This window comes from Prunus mume, linkage group LG4 (assembly GCF_029339155.1).
Source record: "Prunus mume cultivar Tortuosa linkage group LG4, ASM2933915v1, whole genome shotgun sequence".
NCBI classification, from domain to species: Eukaryota; Viridiplantae; Streptophyta; class Magnoliopsida; order Rosales; family Rosaceae; genus Prunus; species Prunus mume.
In genome coordinates, this window is record NC_142701.1 from 12569413 (window position 1) to 12596493 (window position 27081).

The 27081-nt window shown below is 36.4% G+C and overlaps 3 protein-coding genes across 4 annotated transcripts; 2 read left to right on the plus strand and 1 right to left on the minus strand.

The window, feature by feature from the left end:
• Window positions 1–421: 421 nt before the first annotated feature.
• LOC103327807 (dentin sialophosphoprotein-like protein) lies at window positions 422–10026 on the minus strand. Its single transcript, XM_016793990.2, has 12 exons — window positions 9573–10026; window positions 8593–8819; window positions 8028–8092; window positions 7517–7591; window positions 6312–6667; window positions 5459–5527; window positions 5289–5377; window positions 2378–4606; window positions 2203–2280; window positions 1962–2067; window positions 1047–1097; window positions 422–914 (listed from the first exon to the last, which is right to left on the minus strand). Exons 1-12 carry the CDS (start codon window positions 9939–9941, stop codon window positions 864–866), a joined length of 3765 nt encoding a protein of 1254 aa, XP_016649476.2. The 5' UTR covers window positions 9942–10026; the 3' UTR covers window positions 422–863.
• A 4718-nt stretch (window positions 10027–14744) lies between these two features.
• Window positions 14745–17828, plus strand: LOC103328842 (L10-interacting MYB domain-containing protein-like). Its single transcript, XM_089050672.1, has 4 exons — window positions 14745–14936; window positions 16409–16465; window positions 16678–17040; window positions 17145–17828. The coding sequence occupies exons 3-4, from the start codon at window positions 16678–16680 to the stop codon at window positions 17442–17444; spliced, it is 663 nt and encodes a 220-aa protein (XP_088906798.1). The 5' UTR covers window positions 14745–14936; window positions 16409–16465; the 3' UTR covers window positions 17445–17828.
• A 3093-nt stretch (window positions 17829–20921) lies between these two features.
• Window positions 20922–26623, plus strand: LOC103327733 (ubiquitin carboxyl-terminal hydrolase 6). Of its 2 annotated transcripts, none has more exons than XM_008230106.3 (18): window positions 20922–21146; window positions 21816–21961; window positions 22154–22189; window positions 22299–22406; window positions 22978–23078; window positions 23187–23313; window positions 23498–23557; window positions 23655–23722; window positions 24049–24099; window positions 24494–24602; window positions 24727–24815; window positions 25104–25173; window positions 25393–25473; window positions 25580–25675; window positions 25770–25818; window positions 25930–26034; window positions 26120–26194; window positions 26322–26623. In XM_008230106.3, the coding sequence occupies exons 1-18, from the start codon at window positions 21137–21139 to the stop codon at window positions 26375–26377; spliced, it is 1437 nt and encodes a 478-aa protein (XP_008228328.1). In that variant the 5' UTR covers window positions 20922–21136; the 3' UTR covers window positions 26378–26623. The 2 variants fall into 2 exon arrangements, with proteins under 2 accessions (XP_008228328.1, XP_008228329.1); XM_008230107.2 differs by having other exon boundaries at window positions 25936–26034.
• The last annotated feature ends 458 nt before the right edge of the window (window positions 26624–27081 follow it).

Consider the following 27081-nt stretch of genomic DNA (forward strand, 5'->3'; position numbering starts at 1 on the left):
AAATTATGATTTCGTAAAATGTTTGAAGGCAAATTATGATTTCGTAAAATGTTTGAAGGCAAATTATGATTTCATTTGTAAACAGGTTTTAGCGGAGAAAATCTAGATTAAAAAACAAAAAAAAATCTAGATGCTTATAAATCCACACTTTTCACATATGAGGTGTTTCACATCCAATTTACTTTCACATCTGTCACTCATTTAATTTTGTCAAAACAATGTCATTGTCTTTCAATCTTTTATTAACTACTTATCTTTTTTGTTAAAAGAAAAACCATTTACTAAAAAGTTTTATGCTTTCTTATCGCCGACAAGAGAGCCAATCTCAAAGGATATTCAATGACAGAAATTTGACAACCGTCACCATCTTTGTTTCTGTTGTTGGTGGTGACGAAGAAAACACAGCACCAACAAAAGCATATCCAAGAATAATAGAATTTGAATTTCACCATCCGCAGAGGGTGAATAATTGAATTTATCTGCATGATCCTATCAATGATTTAGTCTTATTTGATTCTCTATTTGAGTTCTTCTTCCCACCCAATGTATGTATGATACACAAATATGCACATAAAGCACAACATCAAGGAGCCCAATAAACCTAATAGGCTGAATAGGTCAGGCAAAACAAAAAACAAAAAGCCGGACCTGAGTACAAAAGTAATATACACAAAAATCAAATAATAAATGTTATGTACGGATATACTAGGTAGGCACGGCCAAAACCCTACGACACTCTCAACAGGACATGGACATTTATCTCCAAAGAAAGGACTGCGTTGTGCGTTGATCATATCCATCTTCACCCTCAGGACCTGAAAGAAGAGGCTTCAATTCTAGCGAATGAGGATGAGATTCTCTCTTCAGTCCTTCATATATGAGACTGCAAAGTCTTTAATCCTTTGCTTAAGGTGCTGCAGGCAGACGAAACATATTCAGAATAATTGTACAAAAAGATGTGTTTAAATAAATAACTAGAAGGTTAAGAGCAAATGCATAGTTGCAACAAGTCAAAGATGGAGGTCGATGGGGTTGGGATGAATCACCTTCAATTCTTCATGAAGCACCACAAATATTTTTTTCAGCCTCTTATGTCTCTGCAAGTGACATTATTAATTGAGTCAAACCGAAAAGCTCAACAAGATAAAGTTAGTTATTATTTGAAGAAAAAATAAATCACAAATGCTAAGTTTAAAGTATTGGGAGAACTGAAAACAAAAAAAATCCCAAAGCGCTTTATGTATTGTAAATACTCAAGAAAAATAGAATCAGAGGTAAAACAGTATCTACACGAATATTTGAAATATATAAATACCAGCAACACACTGTCAACTATTTACATATGACAACATTATTTTGATCAAATTTTTCCATACTCACCAAATAAAGGATTAATCCCAAATCTGGTGGCTTGTTAGGGTAAATTGTACTTCAAAACTTGTACATGTACAAGAACGAACTTAGAGTTTGTACAAGTTCGAAACAGAAAAGCTGCAGGAAATAGTACAGCGAAATAATTTTTATTCTTATCATATCATCCTTAATTTTTTTAACTGTTTTAGTTTTCCATACATTGCAATAGTCATTAACATTCACAAAAAATAAGCCACTACAATTTCTAATAACTATTTTCAGGTATTGTTATTCATCATTCAAGAGGTACACAGGTGTATATAATTGGATTCCACAACAATATGCTCAGGCGTATATGTGTAGCATTGAAGTTAAAAGAGTGCATTGATACATCTGTAAAATTTTCACTGATACATCTACGAAGCCAAATTTGAAGGCATGCAAACAACACTGAGCAAAATTATGAAAACAAAATAAGCGAAACTGAAGTTACATAATCAAAACAAGAAAACAGTGAGACAATGTCTTGCTGAATTACTTCACATTTCAAGCATCAAGTACAAACTGGCAGTGCGAAAGGTATTTAGAAAACCAAGAACAAGGCATACCGTTCCACACTGACGATAGGATTCCTTCAGCTGCCCCAGGATGTTATAATGTCTATCTGTGCCTGTAGCATAGTCAAGGTCTTTCCCTAGCTTCTGGAACTCATTCCTACATTTAGCAGGAATAAATTGTTTTGAGATGCACAGATTTGAACGAAATCAACATAAAGCCATTAATTAAACAAGTAACAATAAATAAGAAGCAATATTGCCTTAAAAAAGGTGAAAGGAATCTTCAGATTACCTGTAACTCTCTAGGATCTTGTTCAACGAGCAATAGCTATCATACTTATCACGATATTCTTTCACGTATTCTTTGTACCTAAGACAAGAAAAACCAAAAATACAAGGTAGGTCAGATGGCAAAAACAGAAGTAAATACAACAAGGCCTGGAAAAAAACGCCTTTTGTTCACTTACTGAGAGAAATCTTTTATTGGTCCCTTCAGCTCAGGCTCAGTCTTCTCATACTTAGAATAAGAACAACTATTCTCATCTGAAGAAGAATCCCTTTTTCTTCTATCACTGTCATTGCCTTCTGCCAGCATTGAATCCTTTCGTACATCAGCCAAATCCACCATCATATTGGATGCCTGTCTTTTACTTTCTTTTATGGCATGGGAAACTAGACCTCGTTTAGAGTCATGCTGCTGAGCAGCATTTGGGGTTGCTTTTTTATTGCTTTCTCCATGTCCATCCACACCAATCACTTGTCTACCTCCAGCTTCATTCTGCCTAGATTTACTACTAAGATCTACTGATTTACTAAATGGGCGCCCCACATCAGGTTGATCTACTCGTGAAGGGTGTTGCGACTGGGATTGCACAGCTCTCGGTTGAGACCTTGTTAAATCCTCAATGCGATCTTCATAGTTCCTCTTTTTATTTGAGCCTTCCTGATTACTAGGAAACTTTGAGTTTAAATCTGGTGAGAATGGCCTTCCCGAATCAAAATTTGCCTTTCCTGCAGGTTTCACTTTACTAAAATCAGAAACCCAGTTTTCTGAAGTGCTCGTTTTGTTGTCTGACTGCTTAAATGAACTTTTTCTTTCAAACTGCTTCTTAACTGTTGTTTCCTCAGGCAAGGGTTCACGAAGTTCACCCAACTCCAAGTCTGAAAACTCTCTTTGGAGTTTACTGCCTCTACCATTAACAACAGGAGGTCCGTCTGCACCATTTCTGCTGTTATCCTTTGGCGAAGAACCCAAGAACAGGCTGGAAACCTGTCCACTCCCCTTGACCTTTCCAGCCATATCACCATGTTTCTGGTAGTGGGAGTCCAAAGGCACTGATTGTTTGGCTCGGATACCACCTTCCTTGGAATTTCTTGGAATCTTTTTCTCATTCGCATAATCATCGTCATTTTGATTATCTCTATGAAATTTATCTTTTTGTAGGGGTAAACCTTCATGCACATGAGAGCTCCTCTCAGAATACATTCGGCCATGCCCTATACTCTCAGCATATCTATCATGTCTTTCTGCTGGATCAGGAACCTTTGCCTGTGGATTATGATCAAAGGACTTCCGACTTGATTGTTTAAACTCGGAACTATGTCTCCCAGAAGATGATTGGTGGCATGCCTTTAGAGAGCCAGATTCAGTATTCCCACCCCTATCAGCTCTATTCATCGCTTGAGAGACAGGGTCTTTATGAGAGCCTTCAATGAGTCTATCAGGAGACAGATTGTGAGAAGCTTCTGGAAAATGGGCACCTTTACCCGCAGAAACAGGAGGTTGCTGTGAGATTTCTGTTTTTGACCTTTTTTTGCGTTCCGATTTCTCATCAGAGTGCTTTACCTCAGAACTGCTTTTGGATTTAACTTTAGATATCCTCTCAGAGCTGTCAGACTGCTCATACCTGAAGTCATCCTTGACAGTAGTGTCCCCTCCAAACAAAGGGTCTACCAAACTTTGGTGGTCTTGGAGCTCCCCATGCTCAGGTGAACAGGGTTTTGTTTCTTCCGGAGGCTGTTCACCTTTATTACGATTAGAGTTACCAACTACAGCAAATTCAGTATTCTTTTCCACATCAGGCAAGTGTCTTTCAGTCTCAACTGCGTCAAATTCAAGATCATCTTGCTTCTCATCATACCCACTCTGCACAGGCCTGCCATCAGGAGTTTTCCATGGGACGGGCAAAGTAGAGAACCCTGGTTCGGAGCCTTGCAATTCATGCTTTGGTTCTTTATCATCTTCACTTGTCATAATATCCACATCCTCATCAGAACCCTCCTTGCTATTAGAAGATGCATCGCTTTCACTATCACTACTACTTACACTCCCGCTTCCCCCTGGGCTTTTACTTTTGCTTCTGCTTCTGCTACTGCTAGGACTTCCACTGTCACTTCCGGTATCACTGCTGTCACTATCACTGTCACTGTCACTTCCGGTATCACTGGAACTGCCCACTTGAGCTTCAGTATTTTCGGAACCCCTTTTATCAACAAACAAATCAGGTGAATGCTTTTGGTTATCAATTTTTATCAATGCATTTGGTTCTTCTCCAATTGTAGCATTCAACTGTCCCTGAACCCGTTCTTCCAACTCATTAGGAGTAACTTTCTCTTCAAAGTGTGGTGCTCGAACAGGCGTTCGATCACGGTTCTCATTATAAGCCGGCGTCTGGTGAAGTTTATCCTCTGGGGAACTGGAAATTAATTACATGCACATTAAAATACATGCAGAAAGAGAGACAGAAACTAGCAGCTTATCAACCACCGAACACAGACTATATAATTCCACAAGAGTGGTCATCATGTTGTATACTCAATGACATAACTTGCATCAAAATCTCCAAGAGGAAATCCTTGCTTGATCCACTGTCAGTCGGCTTTTAAAAACAAGGATACAAGTACAACCAGGATAGACTATAAAGCTAAATTATAGTCCATGAGTTCTTTGTTGTTAAAGGTTGGGAAATAAAAGCAACTGAAAGGATTCTAGGTAAAGTAGTTTGGGATAAGAATAAGTAGTTTAGCATAAAACTTCAGATATTAAATATCAATGAATGGAGTTAACATTCAAGCATCATATAAATAAATTCAGTGTGACATAACAAAAATAATGCATATGCACTTATAAGTCCAGGGGAGAACTCGTAAAGCATCTCTAGTGACATCATGCAAGCTCAAAGGGGATACAAACAGCCCAAAAGATACCCATTTTCCTTCTATCTTTCTATACACAGGAGCCATTAGGTTTAGTATTGTGTAGTAGACCCAAGATTCCGTATATGCTAAAAGACAAAGAGAACAGGAAAACAGATTTGCCACTAATTGACTTCATCATGAAGAGTAGCCTTTGGAGAAAGAAAAAAAAAACTTGAGTACCTTCCACTTTCAGACAAAGGTTTCTTGGAGGATTCTAACTCCACTCCTGGTTTCAAGAGATATCTCCCTGGAGCTCGGTAATTAGCAATCTGATATCAAAATTGAATGAGAAAACATAAAATTACTTAATTTTATTTTAGTAATAGGCATCAAGGATTTCCATCACTTACCTTCTTAAGAATGGGATCAATTCTCTTTACAGAGTTGGGATACGAATCTCCAATAGCTTTCTCCAAATCCTATAAACATGCAAGACAGAGAGAGTGAGATAAGTGGTGTGAGAAGAAAACAAGACATTTCAAGAATTTATAAAGGCTGCTCGATTCTGTAGGATTCCAGAAGCACCGTATTGGCAAATTTGATTGTTCATCCCATGCATGTAAGGTTTTGCGTGATTAAAATACTATATGTATTATTGTACGATACAAATTTATAAAAGACTTTAATAAGTACATAATTTAAAATTGATTTTAAAAAAATAGGTTTCACAATCAATTAAAGACAATGTAATACACATACTACCTTGAGAGAGTTTTGTACCTATAGTATGGTCGTCACACTACTGATTTTCCACTTATTGTGATAAAATCTAGTTGTGAGGTACTTAAAAAACAGTGACTACAAAAGGAAATAATAAATTGTCTTCCAGAAATCTTTGTAATTGAGTAAATGAAATGTATGGTGGAGGCTGCGGGCTAAACGTCGATACCCTTGAGTCCATGGTCCTTAACCCTTAGGGAGGTTGTCTTGGGTGTGTCTATGGCTAGGGGCTTCACATGGATATTTTGGATCAGGCAACGTAGAACTCTCTTCTGTTTTTGTCTTGTGTGAAGTGGTGTCACCCTTAAGGGTGAGGTATATGTCCTTTTGGGAAAATATCCTTTACGAAGTGGCATTAGTCCACTTGGAGTAATGGTGATATTTAAAATAAAATAACAAAAAATGACCTGTTATGATTGGAAAATTGAATAAGAGACACAAGGCTAATATCAAATATATTAAATGTCATTAGTTAGTGCATACCTTTATGTTCATCCCCTTAGGATTCTCCATGAGCAAAGAAATCAACATATTCTGCAAATCTGTAGGGTTAGCTCCATTATTGCCTTTGCCCACTGTTTTCTGTGCTGTAGTAGTACCCCTGATTGGAATTTCTTTATCAGAGCTCGGAGCAGGTTTGTCTTTACTAGTCACCTGAAAGGGTACAATATCTTCTGCACTTGCATGACTCTTTGAAATATTTCCAGTTCTTAATGGAGATGATGGAGCACGGGATTGCTCAGGTGGAGATGGAAGAGGTGATGATGAGTACCTGCCCTTCACAGTAGTTGTTGCTGATATTCCAGTTTTATATGCTGATTTAGGGGGAGCTGAAAATCCTATAATATTGAAGGCAATTCAATTAACAACTTTAAAACTGGAAAACTGGAAGAAGAAAGATTTTCAAACCATAAAAAGGAGGGAAGAGGGATAGTGACACGGTTTTCTTTTCTGGCCGGGGACAGTAACAAGGTTGAGTGGGCGGGACAATTGCAAGGGAGATTTCCAGTGAAGTTTATTATGAGGAGCTAACTGGGGAGTAGAAGTAGATTCCTAACAGCTTGAATTAGGGTGGGAAGAGTAACGAGAACACAGTTTTTCTTGTATGGGCAGTGGCGCAAAATAAGTGTCTAATGGTTGATCATTTAGGTGGTGAGGTTTGACATAAAGAATAACTGCATCATGTGCAAGCAAGAAACAACGAACCACCGCCCAAGAAGTGTGGTACTATTGTTATTTGGTTTTTAGTATCCAGTGGGTAGTGCCTATTTCGGTGACCCTTGTCGTGGGGTGTTGGCAAGTCTCCAGTAACAAAACTGTGACATTAATTTGGAAATTTACCCCCACACTCAGAGTTGTGATCTCTGTTGGAAGGAGAGGAATAAACAGATTTGTAGGGCAAAGAAGTTACTGTTGTGCAGTTAAAGAAAATATGGTGTTAGTCTTCTCTTTGACTGGTTTAATGCCAGAAATAGATTCACCACACTTGTAAATGTATACTGCGGTCTTTTCTTGCCCCATATTATATTAGCACAATCAATTTACTTTAATAAATAAAGTAATATGGCAATATACACAGACGTCACTTGTATGAGGGAAAACAACACCCCCCCCTCTCTCCTTTTTTTAAAGAGAGAGAAAAAAAAAGGGTTAGGAAATAAAAATGTCTAGAAGAAGGCTCCACTCACCTTGAGGCAGTTCAACTTTCTGCTTTTTAAATGGAGGCTCTTTCTTTTGTTTGAAATTCCTCCACTGATGATTAGCTGGAAACAAGTGAGGTATCAGAAACTTCACTTGAGTAGCTCAGAGATTTCAATTGTGATTCTTTTTTATAAAATTAAAAAGAAAAACACAGTAGTTAACTGAATATATATATATATATATATATATATATATACGATCAGCAATAATTTAAACAAAAAGAAAAACAACTTGAGTAATTAAAGTACATAATTTTTTTTATTAATGTTCTTCAATTTAGGCTGAGCACTTAAAATCTATTAATCCTCATGGCACTACAGCTCTAGCTAGTTCAATCTGATTCGCTTATAAAGGCAATGCAGACTACACAGACTGAATTTACATACATCTCGAGTTTTTCTGCTTTGCACTAAACTATTGATTTCTGTACAAGTCAGAAAAGGAACTCTATCATTTAATAAATAGAGAAATACATGAAACCGGCATTAAAAACCTTACCAGTTCCAGCAGCATATTGCTTTAATTGATTCTTCATAGCTGTATTTTGTTCTAACACAATGGCTCTGTTTTAAGGAACAAAAATAAATTAAATTGATACAACAAAGGAATAAGACAACAGTCTAAACAGCTCAAAGACATAACCGAGATGCACCACAAAGGACTTTAACCCTCTCATAATTGTACTTATAAAGTCTTGAAACAAATAACCAAAAGCTAACCAGAGCTACACAAAAATGATCGCAACTGAAAATAAATTTTAAACATGTACTATAGGAAGAATCATCTGGAATGGATGAAAAACAATTTTTTCTATCATTTAGGAATGGGTGTAAGGGTGAAGTAAGATACTTTGGTTGCATGTTAAATGCAGGTATAATGATATTATTAGCATCTAAGTGCCACCTAAAATGGTATTTTATTTTGTAACCATTAAGACAGCAACCAATGGAGATGCGGATTAAAAATATAATTGGGACACAATAAAAGAAACCGAAGATTATGAATATCAACACTGAATAATGATAAAGTAAAGAAACTCCGATATAGCAACCAGATTACGTACTTGCGGGTTTTATTCTTGCGCTCAGCTTCCTCTGACCGCATTTTAACATGGTTCTTAGTTGACTCATCTAAGATACGCTGCACATTTACTTTGCGCCATGCACATCCTGATTCAACTAGCAATCCATTTCCACTTTCACCACTTTCACGCTCTTCATAAATGTCACAGAGGTCACCAAATTCCCGCGACCATGTAAATGTAAACTCCTTCCCATCCAGATCAATAACCTGATGCAATGTTGGACCATTCAATGCAATGAAAACGTTAAGATAATTGCTGCACCTATATTAAAGACTAGCTACTATGAAGAAAATTCCAAATATCCCAATGGAAAGGCTTAAAAGCATTCAAATTTTATCATATGGGGAGCACAAACTATCCCAAAAACTCTGAAAAACATCAACCCCACCAGATGAATAATTTCACAGGAAACCCAATTAGTTGACGAAGTAATAATTCTACACAAAGTAACAAAAGGAATATGATTTGAACTATATAAGCTGCACCTAACCAAAAGTCAGCTCAACGTTGCCTCGTAAAAGATAAGAAAAAATTAAAAGTAAGAACGAAACAAATACTCCTAAGTCTGCCAATAATAAATTTTAAGGATTTAAGCAAAACCCAATTGAAGAATTACTCACAAACCAAGTACAAGATCATCAGAAAAATTATAAAATATTCCATAACCTACAGAAAATAGTTAAAATTTGAAGAAAATGAGCAATGCCCTATCCGAAACTAACCAAGGAGAACACAGACCAAAAGTACAAGCACAAATTTTTTTTTCTCTATGAAACTTCATAAAACAACAGAATTTAAAGAACGAAATGAGAAATCGAAGAACTTGAGCAATGCCCAATTGAAACACGACCAAGAGACGCATAGGCAAATCACAAACACAAAAATATAAATTTCCAGAACCCAACAAAATTAGCAAAAATTAAGCAGTACTCAGTTCAAATACTGCCCCAGATACTCACATTGCCAATGGGATTATTGGGCAGAGAACCAAATTTGATGCGGGGGGCCCCACCTTGGGCCTCGACTCGTTTGATCTCTTCGGCCAAGTCGGGCGCCATACGAATGATCATAGAGAAGGCAAGTGGGTTATGGCCGGCGACTAAACTGAACTGCTCTTCCACGGCAGGCGCAGAGGCAGCTGCTGACGTGGCGGGGCCTGAGTTGCGGCTTCTGGGGTTGGAGCCACCGCCACCGAGGGAGAGGCGGCTGGTTTGGGCGGAGGAGCGGTGCGGTGGAGGGAAGGAGGCTCGGCCAAGCTTGGCGGCTCCGGCTCCTCGGCCAGAGCCGCCGCCGCCAACTCGGCCGGGCTTTGATGAGCCTCCGTACATTGGTGGGAGGTTTAGAGAGAGACGGAATTAGCGTGGAATTGGGATTTGTTGTGAATATGCTCGGGTCACAAACAGAGCGCACCAAAATGCCTCTTCTGGTTGATCTCGTGTTTATGTTGAAAGCGGCGTCGTTTGGTTAGGGCTTAAGAATCCCCTAATTAAAAGAGGAGTTCCTTGTGATAAAAAGAAAAAGGGCAACATTGCTCATCGATTTAAGTATGAAATTGTGAGGTTATTTGATTCCTTGTTATCATCATAATCGTTGTGTTTATGAAAAGCATTGTCTTCCTCCGTTATTATAATCATAGTTAGATATTGAACCGCCAATTGATATGATATTAAAACCTAACCGATTAGTTACAAATTGAAATTTTTTAGTTCATTACTTGAATTTTACGATTTGAAAATCGAAGAATCCAAAGGCAAACCAGTTGGTTTGATTTTAGCATAAACCGAATTACCAAACAAAATCAAAGTATATACCAAAATATGTTGAAGTATTAACTAAAATATTAGTGAATAGATAACAAATATTGTACATATTGAACATGTCAACGGGGTCTAATTTAGTGAAAATTTATTGATTTGCATATCAATGGTCTCATACTCAAACTCCCGTGGTATTTTGGCAATGTGTGTGTGAGAAAAGCCCCTCCCTCTTCCTAACTTTGGCAACAACAAAAACATAGTAATATTAAAAGAGATCATATATGTATTGCATGAAGGCATATTCATTATGTTGGGTCCTAAATGATATTCCTCCACCTCCATGTCCCCTTGATAAAAGAAAACATATTATTTATGTAACCATATGAGTATCATTAAGATTAAGAGTAAGGATAAGCATTTCATATAGGGATTTCAATTCTTTGTGTGGAATCTCTAATAACAAAACATATACTCTATTCTAGTACTAATATACCTATTAACAATTTGGTATGTCCCAATTTTTATAATCATTAGGCTTGTTTGGAAACACTTCTCAATCAAAGCCCTATCTAAGTAAAGCTTAGTCTGTAATTTTTCGGCCCAGGGGGAGTTTGCTCGACCCATTCCTGTTTGAAGCACTTTTGTTCATAAAATACTTTTAGCGCTTATATTAAAAGAACATAACAAAATTTATTGAAAATCCCATTGCTTCTCATAAGCACTTGAAAGTGATTCCTAAAAAGGCACTCTATAAAGCATTTTTGTGACCCACAAACACTTATAAGTTTTTTTGCCAAACACTATAAGAAGCAATTATGGTTGTCAAAAAGCACTTTTAGTTTTTTTTTTTTAATAAACAATAATAAATAGTGATGAAAAAGTACAAGTACAAAGCAATAATGGTGCATGAATATGGATAAATCTTCTCTAGTAACCAAACCCAACAATAAGTTGAATTAATCCGAAGAGAATCGCATACAACCACTAAGTGACTAGAAACAATTCCAAACAAACCTTTAGTTACATTAGATATACTAGTTCCAATATGGATATTAGTTTTAATGTACTAATGGTAACACAAATATTATATTGAACTCATTACTATTAACTAATATAATTAATGAATAAACCGTAATACTAGGTAGTTTATCTTAAATAAAGTAGTAATAATGTATTAATGGTTTTAATATATATATATATATATATAGTTAAACTATTAATGGTAAGTACATCACACTCGCTACTTGATTGTAGTATTAATGAACTAGTTGTCATAAATCGAAAAGAATAAGACACAGTTCGGTTAATCATCATCACCCACCTAGGATGGAAACCCAGCTTTAGCAACATCTGTTCCAAAAAAAGGCCATTCAATAGGTCATAAGCCTTACTCATGTCAACCTTTAACGCCATGAAACCCTTCTTCATTCTCCTTCTCTTGTTTGTCGCATGAGCAAGCTCAAAAGCGAAGATGGTATTATCTGAAATCAAACGCCCCGGAACAAAAGTGCTTTGACAATCTGATATCACATATTTAAGCACCAATTTCAATATATTGGCTACCACCTTAGCTCCAATACGATATATGATGTTACAAAGGCTGATTGGCCGTAATTGTGTCATATCATGCTGTTCTGGCACCTTTGGTATGAACACTACATGAGTAGAATTAACCTGTCAGAGCATATCTTTGGAACGCAAGAAAGCCCGAACAATGGCGGACATCCGTTCTTACCAGGCTCCAATATTTTTTGTAGAAAAATGGATTCAACCCATCTAGGTCGAGGGCCTTTGACGGATGCATCTGGAAGGTAGGGCTCGTCAATGGGCAGGGCTGGGCTTCAAAGAGGAGAGAGAAAATAACAGGCCGAGGCAGGCTAGGTTTTTAAAGAAAATTCAAAGCCTAGGTCCGACTCATGGGCCAAGCTTGAGAAAGCCCATCGGGCTGGGCTGGGCTAAGCCCAATGGGCCTATTTCATTCGAAAAGAAGAAGAAGAAGATGAGAAAGAAACAATATGCCATTCAAAAAGAGGCACTCAACTTCATTATAATTAGATCGTAACATGTTTTAAGAAATAATTTTAAAAAATAATAAGTATCAAATTTTTTTTTTTAATGAATGATAGTATGAATAAATATGTAAATGCTTGGTGACGAGTTCAAGAAAAACATGATTATATTTGGTGGTATGATTATGTTTAGTGATATGATATGTTGTTCGTCTTATTCTTGATTTATATAATTGTTGTATTAATAATTGACACAAATTAATGTGCTAATCATCCAATTATAAACTAGGAATGAGTAAAGAAAATAAATGAAGTGAAACAAAATAAGAAACTCAAAATAAACACAAACAACCAATTCTATCACCCATTTATCACCACTGTATTACCAGTTTATCACGTTTTAGGCATAAACGAATTATGAACTTCCTCTATTTTTCAGTTTCGATATTTGTCCAGTTTTTTACCTATAACTTTTCAACCGTTTGTGCAAATTTTGTGTTCTTTATATGGTTGGATTCAGCACAGAAAAATGAAGGAGACTAAGCAAACAAAATGTAAAAAATGGATACAAAAATGAGCATAATTCAATGGAAATAAACACAACGTTTCAAACAAGTAACACACACAAAAATGAAAGAGGGGGGGTTAGTGATTCAAGTGATATAATCCTAATTGTAAACCTTTATTTATACATAATTATATATGTATACGGGCCTAATGGGCTGGGATTTTGTGGGTGGGCTGGGCTGGGCTTTATTGGGCTTAATAGAGTCGGGCTTATAGGCCAAGTTGGGCTTCAGACACCTAAGCCCAAGCCTAGCCCAGCCCAATGAGGGCCGAGCCCTCCAAAAGCCCATAACGGGTCAGGCCGGGCTATTTCTCGATGGGCCGAGAGGGCCCCCATCGGCCCATGAGCCCACATGCTAAATGACGAGGCCTATTGGAAGGTCGCCGCCAGAATCTCCTCACATATTACCTCTTTGACTAGGTAATTATTCATCTCATATGTAACCTTAGCATCCACAGTGTCCAAAATGGCATGTGCATCTAGTGGAGAACTAGAACTAGAACAGAACAACTCATCAAAATAAGACAACACCACTCTTTCAATCCCCATAATTGATGCATGCCATTAACCATGCACATCAGGTAAGCCATGAATTAAATTTTTCTTCCTCATACTAGTTGCTTTATTATGAAAAAAAAGTGTATTATGATCCCCCTCCTTCAACCATCCCACTCTGAAACGCTGCCTCCAAAACGCCTCCTTATGTAGGGATGGCAACGAGTCGATTAGGGGCGGGTATGGCAATACCATCCCGTCCCCACTCACAATCCCGTCCCGTCCCGCCCCAATCCCGGTTTAGGCTTTTGGGAATCCCGTCCCTATCCCTGTCGGGGAAGTGACTCCCATACTCGCCCTAATCCCCGGTTTTTAATAAGATATTTCTTGTTAAAATAATTATCTAAAGCACAATCAAATCATTGTGAAACTTTAAAAACAACCACCACAAGATATTTTTTGTTAAAATAATAACTCAATAGGGCAAAGAAGGAGGACACAAAACTTGGAATAATTTCTATCCAAATCTTTAGAAACTTTTTCAGTCAGCACAATAAATCCATTTAGTCTCTAGGGTAACTTTGTTTATTATATTAATATATATATATATTGATCATAAATAAATATATTACTTATCGGGCCGGGTTTGGGGATGGGGATAACAATTCCATCCCCGGCCCATCTCTGGTCAGGGATTTTACAAATTCGAGGATCCCGATTCGCCCCAATTTCCCCCCAAAAACTACCCCCATTAGGGCCGTGGACCCGACCCGACGAGTATTATTGCCATCCCTATCCTCATGTGCTAGTAAAATATCCAAGCGTTTTTGCACCACATGTTGCCTTTAAAACTGCTAGGGTACGTGGTTGCCGGAATAGTATTTCGAGCTGCGCTTGCAACTTCTGAGCCTACTTGATTCTCCCTCCAAAAATCTCTTTACTCCATTTAGATAATATATCATGTGTAGCCCTTACTTTCCACACAAAATCCTGTATTGGGTGGTCGCCAAATACAGAATTTCATCCCTCTCGAATGATGGTTTCACATCCTTCATGATTTGGCCACATTTCTTCAAATCTAAACCGTTTCACCTTTCGATGAGAATTAGTACCCGTTTGGTATTGCTTATTTGGGGTAATAAGTGATTTTTAAAAAATTTCGGGAAGCCCAACCCATTTGGTAACCAATGAGAAAATCACTTATTGTTAAAAATTGCTGTGAGAGAAAGCAATAAATGAAAGCAGCTAATACCTGCTTTCATTTTCTGATTATATGATAATCAGATTTGAGAAGAGCTGGGTTTTAATGAATTTTACAAACTTCCAAAAATACCTCAATCTATTTTCACGCTCTCTCTTCCTCCTTCCCTCACATCACGTTGCTTCTTTCACACAATCTCTTCACAAAGCCCACTCCTCTCCTTCTCTTCCATTCTGCCTACAGTTTTTTCTTGTTGGATCAATTGAAGCGTACTGCTGAGCCACAAGACTCAGGTAAGAGACACATATTATGTTTATTTATTTTCAATTTCAATTGTCCCTCTTTCTCTTTAATTTCTAGGGTTTAACTATCTTCCCAAATGGAAGAATGTCATTCTCATGCCAATACAGCAAAAACGCACATGAAAAAATATCCATGCTGTCTTTATCTGTTGCTCTGTTACTGTTTGTCTTGCTTGCAAAAAATATCACAGCCTTCCTCACTTACTCACTCTTTCTCTTGTTGTTTCTCTCTATTTGGGCAAATAGATTTCAATTGGGTCAAACCTCCAAAGCATAAAGCTCTAATTTGTACTTGAAATTTTCTATATTATCTTGGCCATCAGTATTTTTTACTTGAAATTTTCTATATTATCTTGGTCATAACCTTCAAAGCATAAAGCTCTAAAGAACCTCTCAGTGGTTTTAAATCTTTTTATATTTCACTGTACCTGAAATGCTTGCATTCGTGTTATATGACAGATTTTGTTATGGTCTTGTTTTGTTTCTCTCCATAATCTCTGTATCCTGAAAAACTATTATTGATTCATTAGTTATGTTTTCATTTTGGAATTTTGGGTTCTAGATGAATTTTTATATCAGTAGTGAGCCACTGTTATTTGGTATCTTATTGAGTTGCAAGTTGGTTAGGTGAATTCTTTTTATTAGTTTAGAGATAGAGATAAAGAAAGTTAAGTGTTGCCAGTTCAAGAGGCTTTCTATTTCTGGTATGGTTAATTATATAAGAGTTTTGGTATTTCCAAACTAATTCATGTACCTTAGTTAATGTAGGGGTCCATACAAACTTTCCTAGTGAATATCAGCTTTGCAAGCCTGAACAATTGAAATATTTCTATCCCAAACATTTCCCTATATGTTATATATAATATTTGATTGAAAGATATTTGGGTCATTAATAGTAAATGTGCTTTGATCATATCGTTGAAACTGTTGAGGAAAGCTTGTTTTATTTTCATGTGTGTCTGAGGAGGGAAGAAAGCTGTGTTATGAAATTTTATTGTGATGGCAACCTTTTGGTTTATTTTGTAGAGTTGAATGACAAAGCCTTTGAACAATAAGTGGTAGTTTGGGGTTGGGATTACTTGAGGCGTATAGTTCAACTTTGGACATTTTTGTAGGCATTTCAAATCATAGTGACTTTCATCCCTAAAGCCTAAAATGGTAGTGACTTTATTCAGTGTTGTTTCTTGTTTTAGGGGCCTAGTTTCCACAGGCAGTGTAAATAAGAACTTGGATATTTATGAAATACTCTGTATTTCGTATCCTAAAAAACAAAATGATTGAAGAAGAGTATGAGACTTTTGGATTATATTTTATATCAGTGGGCCGTTTCACAGAGTATGCTTTCCAAAATGTGGTCACTATTTTGGGAACTTTTATTGCTGGAATACATTTACTTGTCAGTTTATTGTAAGATTCCTTTTGACAATGTGGTTTACCCAATTTTTACTTTAATTATGTGATAGGGTCTATCTCCTGAGCAATCCAAGATTGTGATTCTGAAAATTCCTGCATATTTCACGGTATGAAACTTTCCTCTTTAATTTTTATTAGCAAAGCTGTATTCATAGTTCTCCTTAATTTTATCTTTTTGCTAGTTTTAACCATCTATGCACTGTTTAGATTAGATAAACATCTATGCCCTGCATTGTGGCTAGTTTGGTTTGTTTCGTAATTTGCTTGTATTCCTATTATTTTCTTTTGTGCTTATATATAATGTCTTTATTGCAATAAGATGTCAAAGAAGAATAGTAACTTCACCACAACTGAAAATGTTGCAAGTGGATCCCAAAAATTGTCAGCAGTGTGGAATGGTCAAACTATAGCCATCTTCATTGACCTTTGTATCAAGGAGGTGGATCTAGGCAATCGTCCCGGTACTCACTTTAATAAGGTTGGATGGGCAAGGTTGGTTACAAATATTAGTAAAGAGATAAGAAGACCGTATGAAAAATTACAATTGAAAAACAAGTGGGATTTACTAAAAAAAGAATGGAAAATATGGAAAGAACTAAAAGGGAAGGAAACTGGTCTTGGGTGGAATGTCGCTAAGAATACCGTTGATGCATCTGAGGAATGGTGGCAAGATAAAATTAAGGTATTTTAATTTTTTGTTGTTTTTAATATTGTACAGATATCCTTTCTTTTTTATATAACTATGTTTAAAAATTCATTATAATATTTGTATATGTCATAATGCAGGCAGAACCCAAATATGCAAGATTCCAATTTGAGGGTATTAGTCCTGAGATGGAGGAGAAGTTAGATATGATGTTTTTGAATGTCGCAGCCACTGGTAAGCATTCTTGGGCACCTTCATCTGGTGTACTTCCAATTGAAAGTGATGATGATGTCAACCAACTTGAAGTTAACGGTGATTCAAATGAGTCTGTGCCAATTGAAACCACTCAAACTACAAACAATGTGCCAAAAAAGAGAACTAATCAATCACTTGAAATTCAAGATAATAATGAGAAGAAAGGTAAAGGAGGGGGAAAATAGGAGGTGCTGCAAAATTATCACTACAAATTGAACGTCTTGTTGAGGTGGTTGAGAGTAGGAGTACTGGAACATCAATGGCTAATATAGTTTCACAAGGAACTAGTATTGCTGAAGTGATGAAAGATGTTGTAACTTTACCTGGGGCAGAGCGTGGTAGCAAGTTGTGGTGGTTTGCAACTAAATTGTTTTGTGCTCAAGAGAAAAGAGAGATGTTTGTTGTCATGGAAGATCCTGACCTCAAGCTTCAATTTCTTAATCATGAGTTAGCTGAAGACTAGAATTTGATAGTTTAGTGGCTTTAATTTATGTTTCGGTGTTATGTTGTTAATTTATTTGAATTTGTGAATGATATTTGAATTAATGTTGGATGATCATTTATTTGAATTTGTGAGTGATATTTTAAACATGCATGCACAGTGAAAAAGATATTTGAAGTAAATAAACACATTTGCAGGTTATTTTAGAACATGTCCATTCCAGAAGATGAGGAGGAGATCAACCAAATTATATGTGTCACTGCTCGTCTTATTGAACTTTATTACTTGAAATATATTCATAAGACCCCCTGTATGAATGACCATCAAACAAGGAATATTTGGTTGATGGGAGTGTTATAAGGAAATGAAAGTTGTTGCCATAATATGTTTAGGATGGATAAAGATGTATTTATAAGATTGTGTGATGAATTGCAAAACAATTATGGATTAAAGGGTTCAAGAAGAATGAGTGCTGCTGAGATGTTAGGGATGTTCTTGAACATCTTAGGACATGGATCTGCAAATAGGCAAGCACATGATCGCTTTCAACATTCTGGTGAGACTGTGAGCAGATATTTTAGTATCTTACTTGATGTTGTATGTCGTTTGGCTATGGATGTAATTAAACCATTGGAAAATGCGTTTAACAACACTCCAAAAGAAATCCTACAAGATTCTAGATATATGCCTCATTTCAAGGTAACTATTGCATATACTATTAAATATTTGTCTATGTTTTATAATATTATAATTAATATTATGTTTGTCCTTTTATCACTTGTAGGATTGTATTGGTGCTATAGATGGTGTTCATGTGCAAACTGTAGTATCTCCTTCTAATCAAATACCATTTATTGGTAGAAAGGGGATACCTACCCAAAATGTGATGGCTGCATGCAATTTTGACATGCAATTTATATTTTCATGTGTCGGATGGGAAGGCACGGCCCATGACACAAGGATATTTCTATCGGCTTTACGTGATTAAAGTTTGAATTTTCCTAAACCTCTAAATGGTACTATTTCTATCTAAAGAAAAAAAAAATCATATAATTTATATTAATTTTTTTTTTTTTTACATTGTGAATAATCTATTAAAAAAAAAATTTTAAGGAAAATTTTATCTAGTAGATGCAGGATACCCACAAATGAGAGGCTACTTAGGACCATATAAAGGTGAAAGATATCATCTTCCTGATTTTCGTAGGGGTGTTCAACCGATGGGCCATAAAGAGGTATTCAATCATGCACACTCTTCCCTTAGAAGTGTTATCGAACGCACTTTTGGAGTATGGAAAAAGAGATGGAGTATTTTACGAGACATGCCTAGTTATTCTTTTGCAAAACAAGTCAAAATAGTTATTGCAACCATAACACTTCATAACTATATAAGAAGACATGCCAAACGTGATTGTCATTTTGATGAAAGTGAAGATGACCTAAATGGTACTCAAGATGAAGAGATTGAGAGAGAGGTTGATGCACAACAAGAAGATGGTCCTGTAACACAAGAAATGAAGGCATTGAGAAATCAGATAGCCGCAAGTTTAATGAGTTCATCTGGTTAGAAATGTATATAATTGCTTGTTTATGACTAGTTTAATTTTTGTTATGACCATATTATTGACAATATATTTATTTTTAATGGAATACTTAATTTATTTTATAATTAAAATAATTTTTAAGGTGGGATGGAAACATATTTAATACAAAAAAAATTATATAAGTTAAGGTGAAAGTGTTTTTCCTTTTACCAAACACTTAAACAGAAAAGTCATTTCAACATAATGCCCTTTTTAGTCATTATACACAGCTCACAACACTTTTACAAAAAAATTTACCAAACACTCAGAAACTGATTATTGTACAAACAGAACTTATAACAAAAAGTTTACCAAATGCCAAACTGCTTTCTCTCACATGATTTCTCTCACAAAGAAATGATTATTTTCACAGCACATCAATGCCAAACTGGCCCTTAGTAAATACCCCCCGAATACTCACTAGAAGAGGAACAATATCAAAGTTGCTATGAGGAAGATGACGAACTACCACATGAGGAAAGAGGTCACGCCATGCCTGGGCCGCGATTGCTCTATCCAGTCATACTCGAATATCACATGGTTGATGACTACGCCACGTATACTTATAGCCCACAAAACTCGAGTCATGCATTCCACACTATTATAGTGCCTCTATGAAACCCTCCATTTGCCGTTCGCGACACGGGTTACCCCCAACTGCTCATCCTCACGGAGCACCTCATTAAAATTCCCTACACAATCATGTTAACCGATTCCCTTAACCTAACATCGACATTAGCCCCCCAAGACTTAGGACGATCATGTACCACGAGGAATCCATAGAAACCTGTTAACCTCCAATCGCTGGCCCCTCCTACACTTCCTACTTCTACATCAATAAAATGGGATGAAAATCATTTAACCCTTATAACCAACTCTACCTGCAAGAGAAAGCAAGGCCCATCAGAACAACCATTATTGTTGACTGCTAAAGCATGGGGAAAACCTAATTTCCCCTTCACCCTTGCCATATGTGGCTTCGAGCATCGACCACTTTGGGAACTTCACGACGAATAACACATTTCAGCCCATTGACTGCCCAAGGGTTCCCAAGCCCTTGGCAGTTCCAACTTAAAAGATTCATTGTGCTCGGTGGGGTTGCTCCTTTGCAACCTCTGCCGATCCACCAACACATTATTTTTTGGTATACCGAGCGAACCCCATGTTGGCTTGGTCTTGGTCCCCTCGCATGTGTCTATTGCCATGTTGCACAACATCTGTTTCCACCCGACTGATAACTCCCTTCCCAGTAGTCTTTACAACCCCATCGCTACTTGACTTACATGTCTCATGTTGCACTACCGCTTTAACTAAATTAAGGCACGTCACAATTTCACGTGGGGTTATCCCTCCATGCCTAGCCCACCACACTTGTTTGCCCTTGGCTGCTGAGCCATAATAGTTCTTATTAATGGGCTATCTTGCACAGGCCCGCGACCAATGATGCGTTGGCAATCTCAAACTGGCCCTAAGAAGATTTATCAATGCACCTGAAGGCCTATGCTCGGTTCTTCCCTCCCCCAATATTCCTTGTATAAAAAATAAAAAAAAACACCAAAATCCTCTTTATCACGAGCAATTTTTTATTTATTTAAAAAAAAAACCAAATTTTAGTATTTCTAATACCGTGTTTCCAATTGTGGGTTATCCGCACCGCAAGTAGCCGAATTATTCATTTTTGTTACGGATCCGGGCTCGGACTCGTTCTCTATAAAGCGAAAGCCAGAAGCCTAGAACACACAAGCACAGCAGAGCACAGCACATTTGTCTTTGCCTGTTCTCCAAGCTAAACTCTACAAAAACCCGAACCTCTGTCTCCTACCGATCTTTGAAGTAGCAAAGCTTTTCAACCATGATTACCGGTTAGAGGGCCTGTCGAGCTTAATTTCTCATCTAAGATATATTAGATATTGATTTTATTTATAGTCCAAATTGGTATTTTTACTTGTTCTTTTTAATTTTGAGCATTTCTGTTCACTTTGGGGGCGCACTTAGGGCTTTTCATTCAATTCTGTGATCTAGGTAACTGGAGATTTGTGATATTTGATACGGTTAAGCATTTTGTTCATCCGTCTTTCTGAGCAATTTGAGCTCGATTTGCGGCTTATTTTTGCAAATTAGGATCTGGGTCTTTCCGAGCTTTGGATTTCGGATGTGGGTTTTTCGTATTGAAGTGGAGTGATTCAATTTTCGTCTTTAGGGCGTAGAATGGAACGCATATATATTTCTCAGTCTATTTAGCGTCTTTTGCTATTTTCAACTTATGTAACAATGTTGATGACATACTATCGAAGAATCTAAGATGTTGCTGAAAAATCAGTTTTCCAAGACTCCAGACTCTTTCCAGAAATGAATAAACTAGTTTTAGCTCGGTCACAATTTTTTCTAGATTCTGTCAGGTTAATTGGAGGACAATAAAAGCATCTAAATTAATAATTGTGTTATTCATTTGATGTTCTGTAGATTTGTAACTTGTAACTTGAGTTTGTAGATTCTGTTTTTGACAACTGTGATTTATTACCCATTTGTAGTTAGTGTGAAATGGCAAAAGGAGATGTTTAAAGCTGTGGAAATTGACACTACTCAGCCCCCTTATGTATTCAAATGCCAATTATACGACTTAACCGGGGTACCTCCTGAAAGACAGAAGATAATGGTTAAAGGTGGTTTATTGAAGGTAAACAGATGTCTTTGGGCGTAGTGAAATTGTCCCATTATATATATGTGTATCCTTCTTCTTGATACTGTGTTGATGAAATAAATCCTTCTGCACGTGTCTAATTAAAACTTCCTGTAATGTGCCCAGATGAAGCTGTCTAGTATGTGCCTAACTTCTTTTGTGTGTGTGCGTGTCTTTTTTTAAATGCAGGATGATGCAGAGTGGTCGACATTAGGAGTAAAAGAGGTGGGTTATTGTTGAAGTGAATTTTTTCGCTTCTTATTTATGGTTTAATCACAAATCTATAACCTTTCATAGGAGAAAAAGAAATTATCGGTTATATATCTTTGTATAGGGTCAAAAATTGATGATGATGGGGACAGCAGATGAGATTGTCAAGGCTCCAGAGAAGGGTCCTGTTTTTGTGGAAGATCTCCCTGAAGAAGAACAAGCTATTAACTTGGTAAGTAGTAATTCTGCACCTTTAAATAGAAGCTGTCTTTTCTTTTCAGTTGTAGGAAACATATTTTTTTTCCTTCTTGTTCTCTTTGATCTCATGCTGTTATTATGATATGCTTGTGATACTGTTTGCAAACTTCCCCTATTTCTGTCATTTAGAGTTTTGCATTGTCTTTTGTGTGTGTGTGTGTGTGTGGCTCTGTAACATTTGATTTGTTCTTACTTTTCTGTGATTTTGACCTTCGTTATGATGTTGTACTATTGTGGTAGGTGTCCTAGTTGACTAGTAATACCAACAGGTTATTTTCTTCTTACCTGACATGTAAATCATTATCAGAAATAATGGCTTCATTGAATTCTCAATTATGTCACCTTATGTCTTTGGAGGTTCAGTCCTAAAAGGACTTTTTTCTTTTCTTTTCTGTCTTTGTAACTTACTCAGACTTTTTTTTTTGTGTTTCTGAATTCCATGGTTTTATTTTGGGTTTCAATATTTGAATTTTTTTTTCTTTTTTTCTTTTTTTCTTTTTGCGTCATGTATAAATTATCTCACCCTATGTTATTTATACTTCCAGGGTCATAGTGCTGGTCTATTTAATTTAGGAAACACCTGTTATATGAACTCCACCGTACAATGTCTGCATTCAGTTCCAGAGTTGAAGTCAGCTTTGATCAAGTAAGTTGGCTTGTTCAGTTAAAGAATGCATGTCAATTTACTTGCAATATTTATGTTTTTTTTTGGTAATAACCTTAGGCTAGTAATGAAAATATATTATTTCTTCAGGTATTCACATTCTGGAAGAAGCAATGATGTGGATCAGACTTCTCATATGTTGACTATTGCAACTCGTGATTTATTTGGTGAACTGGATAAAAGTGTCAAGGCTGTGGCACCCATGCAATTTTGGATGGTTTGTTATCTTTATTCACTTTTTAAACTAATTTCTCTAACCACTTTTTATATCTCTATGAAGCATCACTCTATGAGACTTTTCTTGCAACTATCAAAACCTATGTCAGGGAGCCTGATAAATCAGTAGTTCTTGGGTTTGTAGTTTCTTACTGATCATGAGTTGATTTGCTATTATATTGCAGGTATTGCGTAAAAAGTATCCTCAATTTGGTCAGCTGCATAATAATACTTTCATGCAACAGGTTTTCAAATATTTTTTACTGTATTGTAACACCACTTGCTGCTTAATGCTAGTTACTCTGGTAGTTTATTGATCATTTTGTTCTAAATGTGTAACAGGATGCTGAAGAATGTTGGACACAGCTTTTGTACACCCTTTCTCAGTCTCTAAGATCGTCGGGTTCTAGGTAGGTTATTATTATCATTTTTTGGGTTCTATGTGTATTGTAGGAACTGCAAGTAGTTTTGAACTGAGTCCCCCACTTCAATTGTTAACCATGTTGGAATTGAGTCTTCTTAAACTAATGATCTATGGAAACTGATTCCCCACCTCAATTGTTAACTATGCTAAATTTGGTTAGTAATACTTTTGTAAGCTGTTTTTTATTCTTTCAACTTCTTAGTCCTTCTAGGTCTAGTAGCAATTTGTGTGTTCTCTTTGTTTAGTTGCCAGTCTGTGTTCTGCCATATAAATACATGTAGGAAAATTATAGTGTATGATGTTCTCTTGCAGTGAAAGTCCAGACACAGTTAAGGCCCTTTTCGGCGTTGAACTTGTTAGCAGGTTAGATATCCGCAACTTATCAGCTACTGTATTCTGATTAGATATTGGTTAACACTCAGTAGCAGTGTCAGATTACCTTTTAAACAGTTTGCTTGTTTATTATTATGAGATTAACAACATATTCTTCATGATTCTGGATGGATTGTTCTGAAAAATAAGTAAATTAATGTATGACTAATTTGTTCAGTTTGTCTGGCTTATGCTAACGTTTGTTACCTTATCAATTGGGTGATTTTGTTTTTCTTTCTGGCTTGATATATTACTGACTTGTTGAAGTTCATAATTTGTTATATATTAATATTTCTGAATCAGCCTTTTACGAGTTTTTCAGTTTATTTTATGAAGCTGAACTTTGCTACCATTTCATTTATTTATTGATTTGGTGGGATGCTAGGGTGCACTGCGTAGAAAGTGGGGAAGAAAGCTCGGAAACAGAATCAGTGTATTCCCTTAAATGCCACATATCACATGAGGTGAACCATTTGCACGAAGGGTTAAAACATGTGAGTGTAATCACATTCACAACTATATAGGAGATCTTATTTGTGTGTGCTAGAAATGCAATGATATTATTAAGATACAAGATAAAAATTACAAGGTTCTGATTTATTACACTGATTCATGTAGGCTTTAAAATCGGAATTGGAAAAAAATTCTCCTTCTTTGGGGCGTAGTGCGATCTACCTGAAGGAGTCTCGTATCAATGGCCTTCCAAGGTACGAACTATCATTGTAGCTTGTAACTCACCAACGTGTAATCTTGCAGTCTCCAACTATATGAGTTACACTATCACGTTGTCCATTCAGTAAGTTATGACGTTACAATTTGGATGCATTAGATTACTTTCTTTAAGCTTGTCTATTCAGACTCCTTTTGTCCTTTATTTTCTGGGTATGTGGCTAAAATTGAGTTGTAGTCTGGCCTTTGAATTTAACCCAAAGAAAAAAGAAAGAAATGAATATCATATAGTTAACCCTAATTTTCAATTTTATTTTTCGCTCAAGGTACTTGACCATTCAGTTTGTCCGTTTTTTCTGGAAGAGGGAATCAAATCAGAAGGCCAAGATTTTGCGGGTAATGCCTGTTTTCTTTTCTCCTAATATACAGATTTGTCTTTTGTCTCTTTCCATATCATTTTAGGAGGAAATTAAAGTATTTTCTTGGAGAGAATAATGCATTGCGGATTTGTTGAGCACCCTTGACAGTTTTCCTTGCATATCTAGTGCACTTGTATCTTATTATACAAAAGTTATTAGTATCACTGCCTATTAAACTTTTTTTCCCTTATCTCAGAAAGTGGATTACCCTTTGCAATTGGATATTTTCGATCTCTGTTCTGATGATCTTCGCAAAAGATTGGAAGCTCCTCGCCGGGTATATACTTCACTTCGATTTTGATTAACTTAAGTTAATATTTTCCAAAATATTGGTTGTTATTTCTTGTGTCTTTGTCCTAATTACTTCCAACCTCAATTATCAGACTCTGAGAGATGAGGAAGGTAAAAAACTTGGTTTGAAATCCAATGAAAAGAGCTCTGGTTCAAAAGACAATGATATCAAGATGTCTGATGTGGAGGTGACTACACAACCTAGCTATAGACTTACAAAAAACAAATGAAATGCCTATTTGATTATGTCAAAAGCATCTCAAACCTCTTTTCTGCATACAGGGATCCTCAAATGGAAGTGGAGAAGCATCTAATCCTACACCCGATGAAGGTAAAAGCTAATGAATCTTCTTAGCTCAACCTGTGGAATTTTTTGCTGTGTTCTGCTTGGGTTCTTTGAATCCCTAGTTTGCACTTATTTCACTAAGTGGCTGTCCTTTAGCTGCAGGTGCCATGACTGGAATTTATGATTTGGTTGCTGTGCTGACACACAAGGGTCGTAGTGCCGACTCAGGCCATTATGTTGCCTGGGTCAAGCAAGAAAGTGGTCAGTTCTCTGGAATAACTTATACTTTGTTCGCTTGTGATTAATTCAAACCTTTTAACTCATGGACTTCTTTTGTTGGTTCAAGGGAAATGGATCGAGTATGATGATGACAATCCCATCCCACAGCGGGAGGAAGACATCACCAAACTCTCTGGAGGAGGTAAGATTGCCGAGAGTTCTTAATGTGTATAATAGCATGAATTTTACTCAGGGCTGCCATGTGGTTCTCTGAATGGCCCTAAAATTGTGCGTTACGCTAAACAATTTTTTGGTGCTGCTTGTTTCAGGTGATTGGCATATGGCCTATATTTGCATGTACAAGGCCCGTACTGTCCCTATGTGATCTTTCCTTGATCTCATCTCAATCAAATTTGAAATACCCTTCCAGTTTACATTTCACAGGGGTTAGATTCTACGAAACTGTATCTCGTGCAATTGAAGTTTGTCCCAAATGTGTGTTAGAAAGAAAATTCTTTGATATTTAGATGTGTTTTAATTATGTAAGGGAATTTTTTGGTCACATTGAAGTTTATCCAAAATGTGTACTAAAATGAAAAATCATTGTTATTCAAATGTGCGTTTTCTTGTCTTTCTTTTGGGTATTATATTATTCGCTTTGATGCTTGAGTTAAGATAACAAGTGGAGATGGATGATAGTCGATGACTGAGTGAAATAGTATCAGGTCCAGGCCGGTCAACATCATACAAATAAAAGAAACAGATGGCTTGAGAAGGATGTTAGCACTCTTCTTTTATTTATTTTATTTTGTTCTGCAAATGCAAGAGGCCCAAGCTTATCTTTCATGGCCATAACAATGTGTATTGTTTCTACTTTGTCTTTTATGGCCTCTGATTTCATTCACAGGGCCCAAGCTGTCCCTAATGTCATATTTGTTTTATCTCAATCACTTCTATAAATAAATAAATAAAACCCTTATCTCAATCAATGTTAAATTTCATATGAGAAAAACATTAGAATTTTGTTGGCTGGTTCGTTTGGTAATGCTTTTTTCTTTCTTTTATGTTTACTTTTTTTACTTCCATACA